This window comes from Taudactylus pleione, unplaced genomic scaffold, assembly GCF_031769625.1.
Source record: "Taudactylus pleione unplaced genomic scaffold, aTauple2 ptg000039l, whole genome shotgun sequence".
Taxonomy (NCBI): domain Eukaryota; kingdom Metazoa; phylum Chordata; class Amphibia; order Anura; family Myobatrachidae; genus Taudactylus; species Taudactylus pleione.
The window spans coordinates 5,952,390-5,971,290 of NW_028284441.1; the positions used below are offsets into that span (position 1 = coordinate 5,952,390).

The window sequence follows — 18,901 nt, forward strand, 5'->3', positions numbered from 1 at the left end:
TTCGCTCGTCGCGTCTGGCGCATGCGCACGACGGAGCTCCCTCCGTCGTGCACATGCTCAGTGCAGAACATCGACCCACTTGCGAGCGGACAGCCGCTCGCGAGTGGGTCTGAATCAGGCCCATAATCCATAGACATCAGCAGAAAATGCTTCAATTGTCATTATACTTAAAGAGCAATTGGTTTTCTTTGCTAAGAAATATAATGTTCCAAAAACATTATTGCTTAGTGGGTACATGTTGCCATCCTCCACGACTGGAAATGCTTTTCGCAATTATAAAAAAACAACTACGCTGTAATTTCTGGAACCATACAAGCACCAGTCCTAAATCTCCCTCTGCAGCACGAAACCAGGAGTGTGACTGGTGCTGCCTAACCACAGTCCAGGGGGCTGGATTGCACTTTGGGCCTGGTCAGAGATGTATGTTATACACATCAGCTGTGCGGAAATATGCAAATGTCGCAGCTGCCTGGATTTGTACTGAGACGGCCATTGGCGCCTTCGCAAATTCAAGCGACTGTGTACAAAAAACACAGCATCAGTCGCAGATCAGTCGATTATCGGACTTTTGAGTAACCTTATAGTCACACAGAATGGCTACGGGAACTGAGACGCCGGAGCCATTTTTACCTCATATGGTAACTCAGGGCCTATTTCAGAGATGTATGCTAATGCAATTGCATTTGCGATTTCGCACAGAACGCAGCTGTGAAAATATGCTGATGTTTCCAAAGCTTACCCGAGCATAGGGACGCCGACTGCTGCCTTCTCATATCCGTCCCACATCACACACCAGTATAAACATCGGTAACATTGACGTAGATCGGGCAGCCACGCAGCAAATCTCACCTGTCTCAGACACAGCGTCTCCCCTGACACACAGAGAGCTCTCATGCTGGGAAGCAGATGACAATAGCTCATTTATACACGCCCATAAAATGGCGTACATCTCACAGACATGCCCTGATAACGGTTGTGACAAGCCTTCGTAGGAGCCGGCACCCCCCATTGCCGCCCACAATCAGTTTCTGCCTGTCAATCACTTTAGGAATAATCCTATGAGCGACAATGAAAATGAAACATGATGCATGCGCATATAACCGATAATCCCTCAACTGCGTCTACATCGGCACCGTGTCCATCTCTGAATCAGGCCCTATATCCCTGGAAACTGGGGGCCTGATTAAGAAATGGACGCTAATGCAATTGCAGCTGTGAACATATGCTAATAGTTCCAAAGCTCACCCGTACATAGGGATACCCACTGCTGCCTTCTCATCTGCGTCCAACGTCACATGCCGGCATAAATAACGGTAACATCGATGCACATCGACCAGCCATACAGCCATTGCAGCAGGTCTGATCTGTATCAAATACAGCGGCTCTCCTGACACGCAGAGAGCTCTGATACTGCATATGCGATCGCAATGGATAATTTATGCACGCCCATGTAACGGCGTTTAAATGGTAGGGCATACTTATGTTTATCTAGCCACCCCCCTCGTTACCTCCCCCAAACGCTGACCCTCATTTTGCAAATGGGTTCTCTGTGTGTGTGGAATCGCAAGACTATCACTGAGCACGCAGTGTGACTTTGACGCATTTGCAGTAGCAAAAAATCCCTTTCTGCATAAAAATCGCCATTGCGTACGTCTCTGAATCAGGCCCCGTGTGCCATCTGGGTACTCATGTATAGCATACTTGCCTACTTTTGAAAAAGCATTTCAGGGAGATTGTGAAAGCAGCACCTATGAGCGCGTGTTACAGTGGGCATGTACTGATAAATCTGAGAGGCGTGTCCTAAACCTGACTTACATTCAAATGTCAACCAGCCCAAAAGCAGTTAGTAAGATCTGTTTGTTGATGAAAACACACTAATACTTTTCAGAAATTCATAGGGATCATTGTGCCTTATAATAACCAATGCAAGGAAATGACACTAATGATCCCATTTGAATGTATATATCTCTGTTTTTTAATATAACAGCTTTATAATAGGGGTAAGGTGAAATGAGGGAGATTGCTAGACTCTTCAGGGAGACAGGGAGATTGCTACTATTTCAGGGAGTCTCCCAGACAATGAGGGAGAGTTGGCAAGTATGATGTATAGCGTAGTTGCTTACTCTCTGGCAGACTTCAGTGTTAGAGGGGGATATCATTTATGTTTCAAGCTGCAATGAATGTATACTGTAATTTCAGGACAATGTGAGTGTGACGAGCAATAATGGAAACGGAGAACGTGAGTTTTGGGCTAGTAAAACGGACTACCTCCTATCTTTGGTGGGCTACGCTGTGGGACTCGGAAATGTTTGGAGATTTCCATACCTTGCTTTCAAACATGGAGGAGGTACAGTACTGTGAATCAACTCTTGTAAGAAGTTTAAGTGCTCTATTAACCATTGTGGAAGCTATGCAAGTAGTTCCTCCTCCATTCATCAATGTGTAGTCAGTAGTAAATAAATAGCCTATTTTTGGTTTTTAATTTTCAGCAACAGGATGATGGTTTGTACTAAGACAGTGTAGTGTGAATTATTTATTTGTGAATAAATCCTTTGTGATCTAAAAATGTTCCACATTTTAGTCTTTAAATATGCATAGATAATTAAAAAAAAAAATAATTAAAAATGTGGTTAAGCATATCTGTGGTGCATCAGCATACTGAGGTTTGGAAACATTGGTTTAATATCAGTGGCGGATTTTACCAAGTCCTGCAGGGCTGCATCCCCCGCAGTAAAATCCACTACCCCTAGTGAACCCCCCAGTTTCCTAGTGCGTGCACTGGCAGTGGCTGGCTTCACATTGGGAGCACTTCTGCTAATCGCAAACTGCACTCCATCCATAAATGTAATGCATAAAGCCCACCCCCTTCCCTGATTGATCCACCACCCACCGAGTCCTGTCTCCAGCCGCCTCCACTGATGACCATCGATGGTGTAAACCATTGATTGTTTTTTGTCATCAATGGTTTCCTGCCATCAATGTAAACCACCAGTGATATAACTGATAGAGACCCGTAGATGGCCATCCTTGCCATTTACATACAGTATGTATTACTAGTCTTCTCCAGCTTAAAACAACAGTGGGTATCTACTTCCCCAATTTCTCATTTACAATGTACTGCTTCATCTGATCCTTGTACAACTACAATATTATAAACATGGGAAAGATAAGAAGACTAATGCTGCATTCATTTCAAGAATAATAATCTTTATGGATTTGCTCACATTTACTTGAAAGGGGCCGTGTGCTTTCTGAATCATATGTACTTAGAATCTCATTCATGTCAATCAGTGTCACCAACTCAATATAGTTTGATGTGTAAAAGCTCTGTGACACTCCAGAAATTATCATATGTATTAGGCTAAATACACATTAGAACGATGTGCATCGTAGCAGACCTACCAGCCAATCTAACGATTTAGCGGTCGGCCGTACACACTGCACGATGTGGTGTACAACTGCCCAATATATCGTTCCCCCACTCCACTCACCTGCATAACACTGTCACCTGGGTCATTCCATCTGTTATGTAGCACATCAGATGGAAGACCCCAATGTCGTCAAGCTGGAGTGGGCGATAGAGCTTACACACCAGTGACATGAGGTGAGGTCAGTGGCTGGGGAGGCAAACATGGAATTGGGTCTGAGTGCTGGGAATCTGTCTCACCCCCTACTCACTGTAACTCTCCCCTCACTACACTAAGCTTCAGTGTCCATTGATTCTCCTACCTGCATCACTGTGTCTTCTCTTGCTCCTGCTGACTGAGCAACTATCTCTAAACAATGCAGTGTACTTCCTGGTCACATGACACATCCAAGGTGTCCATCAGTGCTCAAGGCACACACCCCATACTCAGAGGCATGCCTCTATTAGCTCTCTGTCTGTGCATCTTACTGCCCATGGTGTGGCCCCAGCTCTGCAAGCAGTGTCTAACTATACAGAAGCAGGGCTGAGCTGTTGCTGCCTCATCTCTTGTCTCCATGCAGTCCCAGAGAGTCCACAAAGCTGGTGAGTGTTAACTATAAAAACGATTACAATAAACAAAGAAGATGTTTATAATAAGTTATAAATATCTTCTTTGTATTATTCTAATAATTTTTATATATTATCTCAGGAGTATGACAGGGGAGGCTCTGCCTACCATGACTGCACATCCCTGGTACACACTGTACGATCCACACAATATGTAATTCCAATTCTACATATCATGCTGATATCGCTCTAGTGCAGAGGTTCCCAAACGCGGTCCTCAAGGCTCCCCAACAGATCAGGTTTTAGAGAGATCTATGGTTGAGCACAGGTGACTAAATTAGTACCTCAGCCAATATGATTTAACTACCTGTGCTCAACCATGGATATCGCTAAAACTTGAACTGTTGGGGAGCGTTGTTGACTGCGGTTGGGAACCTCTGCTCTAGTGTGTACCCACCCTAAGTTTGCCAAATCACCTCCTCATGTAGCCAACTTTAGAGCTGCACTGCCAAAATGAAAACCAAGTCATCAAAACTTTTGGGGACATCAGTTGGTTCATTACACTGACTGGTCTTTGATACCATAGTCAGGGGTGTAGCGTGTAGCCAAGGTGCCCAGAGCATGTTTGTGCCCCCCCCAAGTGTGCCACGTAGGTGGCGTGTCCACCATGTAGGAGCAAATTAGAGGGAAATAAAAATAAACATTAGAGGCAGTATCAAACTAGGACATAGAAGGCTAGATATATTCCAACCCACTAAAGTAACTCCACCAATTAAAATTAAACCACACAGTAGTGCCACAATTCATGTTATGCCACACAGTAGTGCCACTTATTCACATTACGACATGCAGTAGTATCTTTTATTCATGTTACTCTACTGTAGTGCCCCTTATTCACATTATGTTACAAAATAATGTCCACAATGCATCTTATGCCACACATTAGTGCCCATTAATATACGTTATGCCACAGTTGTGGCTATTTTTTCACATTATGCTACACAGTTTTCCCCACAGTTCATATTATGCCACAGTAATGTCCATAGTTCACATTATGCCACAGTAGTGCCCTTTATTCACATTATGCCTAACAATAGTGCCTCTTATTTAAGTTATGCCACAGTAATGTCCCTTTTACACATTATGCCACAGTAGTGTCCCTTATACACATGCCATAGTAGTGCCCCTTATTGGCATTTGGTGTCGCGACACAGGCTCTCAGTAGTAGCACCCGGCTCAGGCCTCCCCTCAGCAGCAGAGACACGGCTGCCATGTTCTCTCCTCCATGCAAACTGGGCAAGCTGACATCAGAGCCAGGGTGGTAGGTAGGAACCACCTCAGAGATGGAAAAGAGGAGAATCCGGGGGTGATGATGGGAGGGGACCGTCTCCTCCTCCCTCTGTGTTATTGCCCAAAGCTCCACCCTTCCTCCCTTCTGTTCAGTCCCAGAGCCAGATTAAGATCCCACTGGGCTCTATGCAAAATACTGCCTTGTGGCTCCATATTAATGTATATATAAATACATACAGTGTAGGAATTTCTCATACAGCTCTCCCCACTCACTCAGATCTTCCCCATCTCACATATATCTCCTCCCCTCAAACACACTCAACGATCCCCCCTCATTCAGGCCCCACCACAGCTATCCCCCTTACACAGATCACCTCCCCTTACACAGCTCTTCCCCACACTCAGCCTCCCCTCACACACATAGCGCTCCCCCCACACTCAGATCTTCTCCTCATTCATATCCCCCTTGACACGCACACAGTTCTCCCCCTCACAAAGATTTCCCCTCCTCACACAGACCAACCCCCCACACACTCATACACACACACACACACACACAGCTCTTCCACTTAACAAAGCTCCCTTCCCTTCATACACACAGATATTCCCCCTTAATCAGATCTCCTTCCCCGCTCTTTACTGTTGCAGGGTGCCGGAGATCAGCCATTTAACTGGGGGGGAATCACCTTTTGATGAGCTGAGTCTGAAGCACATAAAGAGATCAGCGCATCCATACTGGGGTGTGGTGTGGGCGGAGCCACAAGCACCAATCCATACACACTATGCCCAATTTCTGAAGGCACTGATCTCTTTATGTGTTTCACGCTCAGCTCAGCAGGTGCTCTACCCTTCGTCGGGTGGCTGATCTCCTGCGCCCTGGCTGGAGCAGGCACCTGGAGCAGGTGCTCCACTGGAGCCACCCTCACTACTCCCCTGACCATAGCACAGTTATATTCAACCTCGAGGCACACTAATGAAGATTTTAAAATTGCTAAGGCATACTATCCGGCTATACGGTGTGAGTGACCAATGAAAAAACATAAACATTGGCTCCCACATAAAAATATACACACATATTGGCCTCCAAAGGAATAAATCACACTACATTGTCTTCCTCAATACACACTACAGTACAAGCGGGCTGAGCTGACTGCCGCGGCACCCTTGACAACCGCTCGCAGCAGTGGTTGAAAAAAGGGTGCCATAACACAAACTGATAGCAGTAATCCTATGTTATGGAAAGCAATATAGACTTATCATAGCATGATGAGGGCAGCTGTGTCTAATGCATTATTTTCAGAAAATGTCAATTTCTACACTAGGAAATGTGTTCATGTTCCCTACTGGAAGTCTGGTAGGTTTGAGATACAGTATTGAGGAAAGAGCTTTCCAAAATGGCTAATTAAATTGCTGAAAAATGTTGTTTTACAATAAAGCAACTTAAATCGTGTTCCCTTTTTTAGGTGCATTTCTGATCCCTTACATAATTATGCTGGCTCTGGCAGGCCTACCATTATTGTTTCTGGAATGCTCACTGGGGCAATTTGCTAGTTTGGGCCCTATAGAAATATGGAGGATTGTGCCTCTGTTCCAAGGTAAGGCTCAATTTAGTCATTGATTCCTCATGTCATGTCATTTAGCTGTTTATTTTTGGTTCATTACCCAAATGTGATTGGACAATAAAATAAGTACTGTAAAGGGATGAAAATGTGGTACAATGATAAAATGAACGTGCAACACACAGCAAACTTTACGGGTACAAAAAGTTCCCGCGGATCTGTATAACTTTGGAAAAGAAGATGCTGCGTTCTGTGTACTTTTTACTTTTAAATGGCAGGAAACTCTGAGTCAATTTCAAATAATATTAATGAATCATAGTTATGATAGGTTTTTCCATATAATACACACATTTAAATATTTACAGTAAGTGATGACATTGAAAGACACTGATATTAGGAAGATAGTTTACAGTTATTTGTCATGAGAGTGGTATATCAGGCATTGTTAATATAGATTAAGCTTCTGGAGCAAACCTTTCATTGGGAAACATGCCGGTGGTACTTTCCTTTTACTTCTTAAATGTGGCACTTGTATGTGTATCAGGACCGTAACTAGGATAGTGCGACCAGTGCCATGGCACTGGACACCGCAGGGCAAGGGGCGCTGTTTGGGCCTATCAATTTTCAGTTTATTATCATTCTCACTTATAGCTTCCTCTTCTTTTATCCCCAGCATCTCCTGGCCTCCCCTATCTCTTCCCTGGCCCTTCCCCATGAGGCCATGGCCCTTTTTCGGGTCTTATGTCCCTATTTGAAAAATAGGGGGGGTGCCACTGCTCTTTCTGGCACAGGGCACCAAAAAGTCTAGTTACGGCTCTGATGTGTATATTTCAAAAGACATGTTCCGGTTCATATATGTACTTATGCCCATAAACACCTTTATTCTGGGCAGGTTATCCCCAAAAACTGTCATGGACCTCTCTTTCCTCCCTGCCTGACTGTCACCAACTGCTACCATTACTAGTACTGTGAGGTGGCCACAACAAATTCCTATACAAGCCCAATTGTGAAACAAGGTTAGTGACAATTGTGGGCACCCCTTTCTTCAGGAACCCACATTCAGCAGGGTATCTGAGCAAAGGAGGGATGAGGACTGAGCCCTGAAATTATACCTGAGATAAGGTCTACAAATAGTGACTTCCTCTCATTGCCAGAAACCAAAATCACGGGAAGCAGAGGGGGCATAAAAATCAATGCTGGGGAGAGGAGAGAGATGGTTATGTCAGGACTGGCTGGGAATGAAGGTTTCTACTTGTCTGTGTTGATGTAATGACTATTGGATGGGAGACATTAATCCAAACATACATCTCTGAAACTTGTACGTCTAATCTTTTTCTTGTGAATGGCTGCTGAGAGCAGGATGACAAGAATGATCTCTGCCTTGCTGGAGCACTTGAAACTGTGATCAGAAACTCTGCGCTGGCAATCGGAGACCTGGGAGGGCTTTCTAAGTTTGAGTAACTGTAATGTATGTTTTCCCCAGTGGCAGTACTGCAGCTGTACTTTCAATCAATGCAGTGGTGATAGGGCCCAGAGGTGAGGACAGCTGAGTAGCCATCGCACCCCCGCAATACTGATAGTTCCACTGTTGCTTGTACTCACTATTAGCACCAAGCATGCACAGTGAAACCTAATTTGGACACTACTGGACACTAGTCAGGCACTGTGCATGATCAGAAGAGCAGGGTCAGGCCTCAAGAGGATAGAACATCATTACATTTTGCTAAGAGACCCAGCAATATATTGTTCTGACCCTAATTTTACCATTAATGTACAGTATTGTTATCGTATAGTTTATTGGACCATGTTCTTAAAAGTATTATAGACAATTTGTGGATTACTTGAAAACAAAGCACAAGATATATGCCTCAGTGTGTAATTTATACCCACATCGACAGTACAGTGTAATGAAGATAAGTTTAGCACAGAAGCTGTATAATGCTGATTTGATGGGCGTACTCTTCACCAGTTGGTATGGGTAGTGAGAAAGAAATTGGAAACTGGGAGTCCTCCCAGTGTGTCACCTTCATTCTAACTGGTATCTCACAGTGCCTTGCTACTATTTTTTTACTTAGTCTTGTTCTTACCAATGATCCATAGGGATTTATTATTACAATCTGTTATTGCTTATTGATTTGATTAAACATTTTTGGCACTCAGAAATAAGTAAGAATAACTCATATGTATTTATTGGCTAAGAAATATGTACATACATAAATATGTGTCTAAATAGGAGAATGGCATACAAAACCAAGAACACTTACCCAGACACTCTGGATGAGAAAGATCTGCACCAAAGCATGTTTATAGGAACACAAAAGGGTTTTTTAGTGATGTGAAGTGATTACTCCAAATCTGACTACTCTGAATAAAGACTTCATGTCTATATACAGTATGCATTGGGGCAGATACTGTGTATACAGTATATACAATATGCTTCATGCAGTGCAATTTTCTCATATTTTCAGCAAATAAATATTTTCCATATGTGTATACAGCATTTTTGTTCTAATAAAGTTTTGTGGAATACTTGATGGGGGGCGATTCAATTGTTTTTAAGGCAGTTATTTGTTTTTGGCGCCCAACGGAGAAATTCAATTGTTTCTGCATTCGGGCACGATAGCTGCCGGCACCAGCATTTCTGTTCCCAAAAGCAGGAATGCAAGCAAAAATGTGCAATAAACCCGTGGTGAGGGCACCCAAACTGCAGTTTAGGCGTCCTAACAAGGACTTTAGATGGGTTTAGCCATTTTATGTGGCTAAACGCGGTCTAATTGGGCGTGAAGAATTAAATTGACCCCAATGAGTCAGGGTCGTTATTTATATAAAGACTGGCATTTAATAAACTTGATTTTTAAATACAACAACAAAAAGTGATTACGGATACATTTTTGTGTACATATTTGTTTTTTAATAAATAAGTTGTATTTGTTATTAAGTAGCAGCATGATTTTAATTGAACCGTTGCACCATATTGGGATCTAAAAAGCCCTAAGTATGAACAGAGCCATAACTAGACTTTTTGGTGCCCTGTGCCAGAAAGAGCATTGGTGCCCCCTCATTTTTCAAAGGGACATAATGCACCCAAAAAAAGGGCCATGGCTTCATGGGGAAGGGCGAGGGAAGAGATGGGAGAGGCCAGAAGATGCTGGGGATGAAATAAGAGGAAGCAAAAGCAAGAATGATAATAAACAGAAATTTGACAGGTCCAAACAGCGCCCCCTGACCTGTGGTGCCCTGTACGATAGCACCAGCCGCACTACCCTAGCTACGGCCCTGAGTATGAATGCTCCTACTAGTCACTGAGGAACAAATGGTATGCAATGCGTCTTCCAAGGGAATATCAGTTATAACGCAGTTGATATGTGGGGCGGGTTTACAGCCATTATCACACACCATACTCCACACTGATTGCACAGATTGTACAAAGCTGCAATGGACACTAGCGGCTTGAGCTGTCCCTGTGGAGTCTGTCATGATTATTACCCCAATGGATCTTGCGTGTATTGACCTTCTCGGCATGGACAATGACTATAGTAAATTAAGAAATATTTTGTTAGCAGCAAATCATTATACTATGTTCTTATGCTCTCACCTACCTAACAATGGATCATATGACTGTTACTGTGGCCAGAGTACTTTATTAGAAGTTCCTCGTGCATTACAGCCACTACTGTAAACATTCTGATAAAGACAGGAACTTTGAAAGTTACCTCATCAAAGGATTACTTGATCTACTTGCTCAGAAAGAGAGGCATTACTCCATAAAACCAGAAGAAAACTTTGTATCAGCTATTCAATACCTTGCTAGGTGCATGGTGCATGCTTACAACTACACCTGAAATATTGGTCTTTAACCCCTACTTCTTCATGCTTGGAAAAGAAGGAAGGACAGCAATTCAATACATTTGTAGTTGGGAACTTCTATAGATGGTGTAGATCATAAAAGTCACATTTACCCATCTGAAGGGAGGTCTACAGAACCTCTTAAGTGATTGTTGGTAATAAATGAAGTGTCACAACCGGCCACTGAAACTACCTCGGATGAGGTTAAGAACCGGGGGGTTTAGGATAGCTGTAGGGAAATGACAGGAGTGACAGACTAAGGGCCTGATTCAGACCCACTCGCGAGCGGCTGATGTTATGGACTGAGCATGCGCACGACGTAGGGAGCTCCGTCGTGCGCATGTGCCAGACGCGACGAGCGAAGGAAAGTCCTTCGCTCGTTGTGTCTGATCAAAGGGGGCGTGCTGTCGATGTTGATTGACAGCACGCCCCCTTTGGTAGGCGTGCCGGGGGCGTGCCTCCCTGACGGGGGCGTTCCCACGGGAACGCCTCCCGTCAGAAGCCGGCCCACTGACATCACTAGTGATGTCAGTGGGAGTGATTTTGGCTCTGATAGAGCCAAAATCACTCCGGAGCTTGCGGTTGAAAACCTCAACCGCAGGCTCCGACTCGCAATTTCGATGGTCGCGATGGTCTCGACCATCGCGGCCATCAAAATGCACGCTCGTATAGCCTGTGGGTGGTGACCCACAGCTATACGAGCGTCCAGAAGGACGCTCCATTTTCATGGAGGCCGGCCCTCATTCAGAGCGTGCGCTCTGCTCAGAGCGTAAGGCTCTGAATGAGGGCCTAAGTCTCCTAATTGCGTCCAAACCCAGGTTTGGCTAGACCTGCCCAGAGGCGCGGAGTCTAACCCACTTGGTGGTTTTCTCCAGTGACCCCTCCAATTGGGATTTGGTTTTCGCCACACCAAGTGAGCAGGTCGCGGCCCTCTGGACAGGTACCTGGGAGTGACAGAAGACCTGAATAATATACCAAACACAACTAACACAGGGAACACTGGAAATAACACGGAGGAATGGCTTGTACTGAGATACAGGGACTGAATACACTGGGATGCTCCTGAAAGGTACTGGATGTGCAAGGATGGAGTTACAGTATACTGAGATACCAGAACAGAGTACACGAAGATGCCATTTGGGACACACTGGAGATATGAACTGAACTTGTACTGAAGCAGATGGTGTGTAATCTGTACACAAAGGTGCGACTCTGGACGCACCAGCAGTACACAAAGGTGCGACTCCTTACGCACCGGCAGAGGACTTGAAAGGATGCACAGTGTATGGTTGTCATAGGGAATGACTACGTGCAGTCATACAGCGATGTTGATCAGCAACTTCCTGTTGCAGGAGTTGGACCTAAATACCCTTAGGTAGCTGGTCATTGGATCATGAGATCAGCTAGGAGACCACAGGGCTGCCATTGGAGGAGACTGATCAGGTGAATGAACCAACATGGCTGTTCCCATGCCCGCAAACACGGAAGTCAGGATACATGCATAGAAGTCCTAGCGGACCCCGGGAAGAGTCCTCAGCCCTAATCCATCACTACAACTGGCAGCCTAAAGACACCAGTTCAGTGGTGAGCAAGGCGGATCCCAGGCCGGATCCTGACATGAAGTTTGATGCCAGAATACCCCCCAGTTAGTTAGTCCAGGGGTACAAAGTTTAGCTGCAGAAACAACTGTAGGTCACTTTGAAACGTACTTATTCATGTAGTAGATGTCAGGTTTGCCGTTTGTGGAATCCCCTACTGAGGGGTGGTAATCTTGAGTTTGGAAGAATTTGAGGCGAAAGGCCTGGATATCAGAACTCCACATCCACAGATCTTGGACGTTCACGAGACCTGGTCAAAGGTGCGGAGTCTAACCTGCAGGGAGGTGTTCGCCAGTGACCCTTCCAAGTGGGATATGGGCTTAGCTGCACCCGCAGGCAGGTTGCAGTCCTTTGACGAGGTATCACCTGGTACTTGAGAGGTACTTTGGAATTGGCACTTGAGAGGTACACTAGAATTGGCACTTGAGAGAGACACAGGAAATAGCATGCTGACGCACCTTTGGTACTAAAGGAAATCACAGGTAAAGGCGTGCAGCGCACTTTTGCACCATGTGGTAGCACTCGAGGGAATCACAGGTAGTGGCATGTGGACGCACTTTTGCACCACGGGGTAGCACTCAAGGGAATCACAGGTAGTGGAGTGTGGACGCACTTTGCACCACGGGGTGGCACTCGAGGGAATCACAGGTAGTGGCGTGTGGATACACTTTTGTACCACGGGGTGGCACTCAAGGGAATCACAGGTAGTGGCATGTGGATGCACTTTTGTACCACGGGGTGGCACTCAAGGGAATCACAGGTAGTGGCGTGTGGATACACTTTTGTACCACGTGGTGGCACTCAAGGGAATCACAGGTAGTGGCATGTGGATGCACTTTTGCACCAAGGAATGGCACATATAACACACACACATGCAGAGATGAAATAGCACTGTCACTGGAAATGAAGCACTCAGGTAAAGATATAGTCGCACTGCTGCTCCGGAAGACCCTGGTAATAATACACAGGCTGGGTTGTTGGTCGCTCAGTTGCTCAAAGGAGACACTGGAACTAATACACAGGCATAGATGTAATCGCACTGTTGCTCAAAGGAGTCACTGGAGACTAGGCACACAGGCACTGTAGCTCGAGGAAACACTGGAAAACAAGAAAACCAAGGGAACTTGGAACAAGACTCTACTAGCACACTAGGAGTAACAATTCTTGATCAGGCAACTTCCTGGAGTTCTGGAGCCGGATATATACCCAGGGGTAGCAGATGATTGGAGCACAGCGTCAGCTGACTGAGATCATGCTTCCATTGGTTGGGATACTAGCCCTGATTCAGAGCCAGACGCTCTGTAGAGCGCTCGCTCTGAATCAGGGCCGTCCTCCTGAATTTTTATAGCGGCCTCCTGGCCGCTCGTATAGCTGTGGGTGACCACCCACAGCTATAGCGAGCGGCCAGAAAGATGGTCGCGATGGTCAAGACCATCGCGACCATCGGGCTTGCGACGAGACCCTTGTGGTAGGGTCTCGTTGCCGCAAGCCCTGGAGTGCTTTTGGCTCTATCAGAGCCGAAAGCACTACCACTGACATCATTTGTGATGTCAGTGGGGCCGGCCCCAGATGGTAGGCGTTCCCATGGGAACGCCTCCATCTGGCCAGCCATGCCCCCGGCACGCCCACCAAAGGGGGCGTGCCGTCACTCACCATCGACAGCACGCCTCCTTTGTAGCGAGACCCATAGCGACCCGTCGCTATCCGGGTCTCGCGCATGCGCACGACGGAGCCACCTCTGTCGTGCGCATGCGCACTGGACCAACAGCGACCCACTTGCGAGCGCTCAGCGCTCGCCAGCGGGTCTGAATCAGGCCCACTGTCACATTATAGGAACTGTCATGGCGGTGCCCATGATGGGAACTCCGATGCCCGACACACACAACCGACCATGGAAGTCCGCAAGCACCTAAGGCAGAATGCTCAGCACCTCGCCCATCACTTGCACCAGATGTCTGACCGCATGAGAAGTCAGGGGAAGCCAGCACGGGGGTACGAGATGGCTGATCCTAGGTTGAACCCTGACATAGATAAGCTATCAGGAATTCCTATATTCATAGGATAAAAAGAGCAGACTGGAGATTTCCTGCTATTGAAAGCCCCTTTTTGCCATGTCCTAAGTTCTCCCTATTCTTCAAAGACTCAGATGTTATTTCAGGACAATTCTGATGTGTGTTTACATATAATGGAGTTTATTTAGAGGTGGACACATACAGTATGCCATTTTATGCACATAGGAAAATATAGCTGTAAGATAAAGCATAATTGTGCCTGTCAGACCCAAAAACTTATTTCTCAGTCTCTTGCACTGTATAGCAACACTGTCTCACCTCTTCTATCTGTCGCTCTCCACTGAGCACATTACTATTCTCTTTTAAACACACATTTTGCTCAGCAAAATAACCAAGTCTCTCTCTCCAATCGTTACCTTATTTCTCTCCTCCCTTCTGCCTCCAGACTTCTTGAGCAGCTTGTCTACAACCACTGAAATCACTTCCTCTCCTTCTCCTTATACTCCCTTCCAGACTCACTGTAGTCAGACTTAAGCCGCGAACCCACTAGATGATAAGTTGGAGGATATGAACGACAACGATATCATTATCGTTCATCAAGTCCAATATCATCCAGTGTGTATGCGGTAAACGTCCAACGATGTGCACTCCCGCGGATCGTTTCGAATATCTTTCATCAACTGAACATGCAGGCCAACCTGACGATATCGTCAGGCTGTGCATGTTCAGGGATGAGAGAGGGTGCCTGTACTGAACGATATCATTGAGCCCTGCAGTTCAGGGGAAACACTAGACGATATCGCACATGGAGCATATGATCTAGTGTGGACGCGGCATCATTGCACTAAAAACGCCCTCACAAAAGTGACCAATTATTTAATCACACTCAGCTTCCTGGCACTTTCTGCTCGTCAACAACATTGATTATCCTTTACTCCATTAGCCTTTGTGGCTCACAAAAGTGACCAATTATTTAATCACACTCAGCTTCCTGGCACTTTCTGCTCGTCAACAACATTGATTATCCTTTACTCCATTAGCCTTTGTGGCACAGGACTTTCCTTATTCACTTCCCACTGGCATCTATACATCTAGCACACCCTAACCTCAATAAGTCTCCCTGCCTTCAAGGCTTTATCTCTGTAGTCCCTCTCCAGATGGGCATTGAGGTAGCCACCACGGCCCCTTCCTACTTCCATGCCGGCGGAGCACAGGGCAGGCTTGCTGATATCCTGGCAGCCCCCTCTGGGAGGGGACTGCCAGGTCGGACAAGCAGGGAGGCGTGGCGCGGTAGAGGGGGCGTGGCAGGGGAAACTAGCTGGCAATAGGGCGGGGCAGGGGCATTGACTGAAAATTGTGTCATTTTGGCCCCGCCCCCGCTGCACAATGCCGAGATTATCGGCTTTGTGTAGCAGGGGGCGGGGCCACGATGACGTGATTCAGCGCAAATTGCGTCACCGGCCCCCCCGCTGCGGGGGTTTTATAGTAAAGGGCTGGACGGGTCTGCGGCCAAGTATGGCACGGGAGCTCCGTCCATGCTCCCCAGCTCTAAGATATCTCTCCACAAACAAAGGCAAACATCTCCCCTTTATATGCTAAAGTCCCACTCCCCATTTAATGATGTTTCCTGCTTGGCCATGCCCCTTTATTCTGCAATACCCTCCCAAGGACTCAGACATGCAGTATTTAATGCTGAAAGGGGTGTTATCCTATTAACATCCCCTGGAGGGTGTTACACTAAATAGCTTTCAACAACACCACCCCTTCATACATCTCCAACCTAATCTCAAAGTACTCTGTCATGCTTCTTTCACCTGCTTCTGAGCTGTGTTTCACCTTTCACATAACCACTACTTACGGCCTAGAGAAAGCGTAGAAATAGCTCATATATGTGTCTTGACAGTGGGCCTGTTCAATTACGGATCGCAACTGTGAATGCAATAGCAATTACGCACGCAGTTCAACTGCGATAGTATGCTAATCAATTGCGATAGCTATGCCGTTGCAGCACTACATAGGGATGCCCACTTTACCTTACACACATCCATAATCCTTAGCAAGACTGCAAAACCATCGGTACAATCGAGTAACATAGCAGCCTCACATACAGTTGCAAAAGGTCAGACCTTACTCAGAAGTTGCTAACTTCTGTGCATGCTATGAATACAGTGCTGTCCCTGTTGTGGTGGCTGCCGGCTCCAGGGCTGCACGCGGGATCTCGCGATATGTGCGTGATCCCCCGCATGCACAGTGTTGCCGGCCAGGACTAAGGCACTATGCCAATGCACTGTGTACTCAGGCAGGGATCGCCGGAGGGAGGAGTTAACACCCCCCCGTTCCGGCCGATGAGATGTTCATACATCTCATCGTTAGTGCTTCCAGCTTTGCCTCGGTAAAGAGGCGAAGCAGGAAGCGATATTGCGGCACTTGACGTGCCGCTTTAATACATTTCCCCCATTGTGCTCACAAGTACTCAGTTGACCACAGGTCGTGTGTGAGTGGAATCTGATGCAAATATAGGAGAAATTGTACGGAGATAAAGGGCCTGATTCAGAGCTGGACGCAATTAGCGCTCGCTCGTCCAGAAAATAGGGGTGGCTATTCAAATCAACCGTTCGCTGTTTGCGGTCTGTTCACGCCTCAAGGTCTGAACGAGCTAACAAAACTTGTGGACGTTTTTTGGGAAACTACGCCCCCTGGCCGCTCGCATCCTACGTCATGTCCGCTATTTATTAGATTAATCGAGTACATCGACCAGGGTATGAACTGCTCGCTATTCTTGTGGTTGGTTTTTGCTACCACAATTTTGCGAGCAGTTCTGGCTCTAAAATAACCCAGTGACGTGGTCAATGACGCTGCTGTTTTAAATATGCACACCCATAAAACGCCCGTTTTGACCTTTAAGCACGCCTGCGATCGGATCTCCACTCCCTGTTTTCAAGCACCTTCCCCTGTTACCACCCACATACGCCTCATCCTGTCACTCAAATTAGCAGGCATTCGCTATTTTGCGAGCACATGAATTTCGGCCGCACTGACTGGTTCGCGCATGCGTATAACGATTCATACGCATGCGCAGTTGGGCAAACATCGCTCGGAGCGAACGAGCTGCCACTTACGAGTGGCTCTGAATCAGGCCCAAAGTACCAACCAATCAGTTCCTAACTGCCATTTTATAGGCTGTGTTTGAAATATGACAGTTAGGAGCTGATTGGTTGGTACTTTATCTCTGTGCACTTTTACTCTTTCCAAGGCTTAGTACAGGAAATACTGTACTCCACCTTACAGTGCCCTCCAGTACATATTATACCACATTACAATGAGCAAATCATATTATACCACATTACAGTGCCCTCCAGTTCACATTATGCCACATTACAGACCTCACTTTGAAAACAGAATGTTACCCCATTCAGGCTGGGCAATGGGTCAGACCCAATTGCTTAGCAGGCAAATCCAAGAAATTGGTATGCAACTATATAATCTGGGTCCGTGGCCCCCTAAGTCTTAGGGCCCCATAGTAATTGCACCCCCTGCGCCCACTATAGCTACACCCATGCGCACTGGCCACTCTTCCATCCACAGCTGCAACCGTCATCATTAGTATCGGTACTTGCACCTGCCCCATGCTCGGTGCAAGAGATCTGTTAGAAACGGGCTTCCCTTCCCCATATGCATGACTAGGAATAGCACAGAGCCCTAGATACACAGCGATTACACTCCCACATCTCTTGTGGGCAACCACAATGTTGCAGCCCATAAACACCCATTTCATGCAAAGAGAGATCCAGTCAACATCCGCCCGACTCAGAATCACCTGGAAATACAAATTCAAATCCAATATCTCATCCAAGATGAGGGACACTGGAGAAGATGAAACAGATGGGAGAAATTCTATATCCCTTCCAGTGCTTTGTTTATGTCACAACACAAGTCGCCAGCGTATCTTGTTACATATCCATGTCCCAGCTGTCTCCCCTCGTCCAGGTCTTCCTGTCCTGCAGCCTCACATTTGGACTGATCACTCAGTTTCTGTGCAATGTACATGTTGTACTGGGATGGCGCTCACAGTTGCTAGGAGACTGGAATGCCGGACTGCGGCACGTGATACTGGGAATACTGGCTGACGTGTTCTCTCACTTGTGGATTATCCTCAATTACCTGCCTTGCAAGTTCATTGGTTCCTTATCATTTTTTAAGCCTGTTGGTTCAACGCCGGCTTGCCGGCTATAGCGTATCTGTACGTATCCTTCCGGTTACTGCCAGTCGTGTCTCTGCCTGTCTGTGCCTGTGTATACCTCCGCATCATTGAATCTCTACCCGCACTCTGACTCCTCAATATAGAGATTGTTTGAGCTACGAGCACCGGGGTTCCCCCATTTGATCTGTCTCTGCGGCCTTGCCACTCATATAGCTACAGCACTCCATCTGGCCTTATCGCACCTTGCAGCCAGAGTACACGCCACGTCCCTCAAGGCCACACCTTGCAGCCAGAGTACACATCGGCCCTCAAGGCTGCACCTCAGCACTTAAGGCTGCACCTTGCAGCCAGAGTACACATCGGCTGCAGCTTTCAAAGCCGCACCTTGGCTCTCAAAGCCACATCTCAGCTCTCAAAGCCGC

General features: G+C 46.5%; 1 protein-coding gene across 1 annotated transcript in view; it reads left to right on the forward strand.

Moving 5' to 3' along the window:
* LOC148538576 (sodium- and chloride-dependent neutral and basic amino acid transporter B(0+)-like) overlaps positions 1-18,901 on the forward strand; it is a 74,607-nt gene that overhangs the window by 2,625 nt on the left and 53,081 nt on the right. The window contains exons 2-3 of the mRNA XM_088452590.1: positions 2,200-2,347; positions 6,727-6,858. Coding sequence (XP_088308716.1) covers positions 2,200-2,347; positions 6,727-6,858 — 280 coding nt within the window. The remainder of the gene's footprint in view (positions 1-2,199; positions 2,348-6,726; positions 6,859-18,901) is intronic.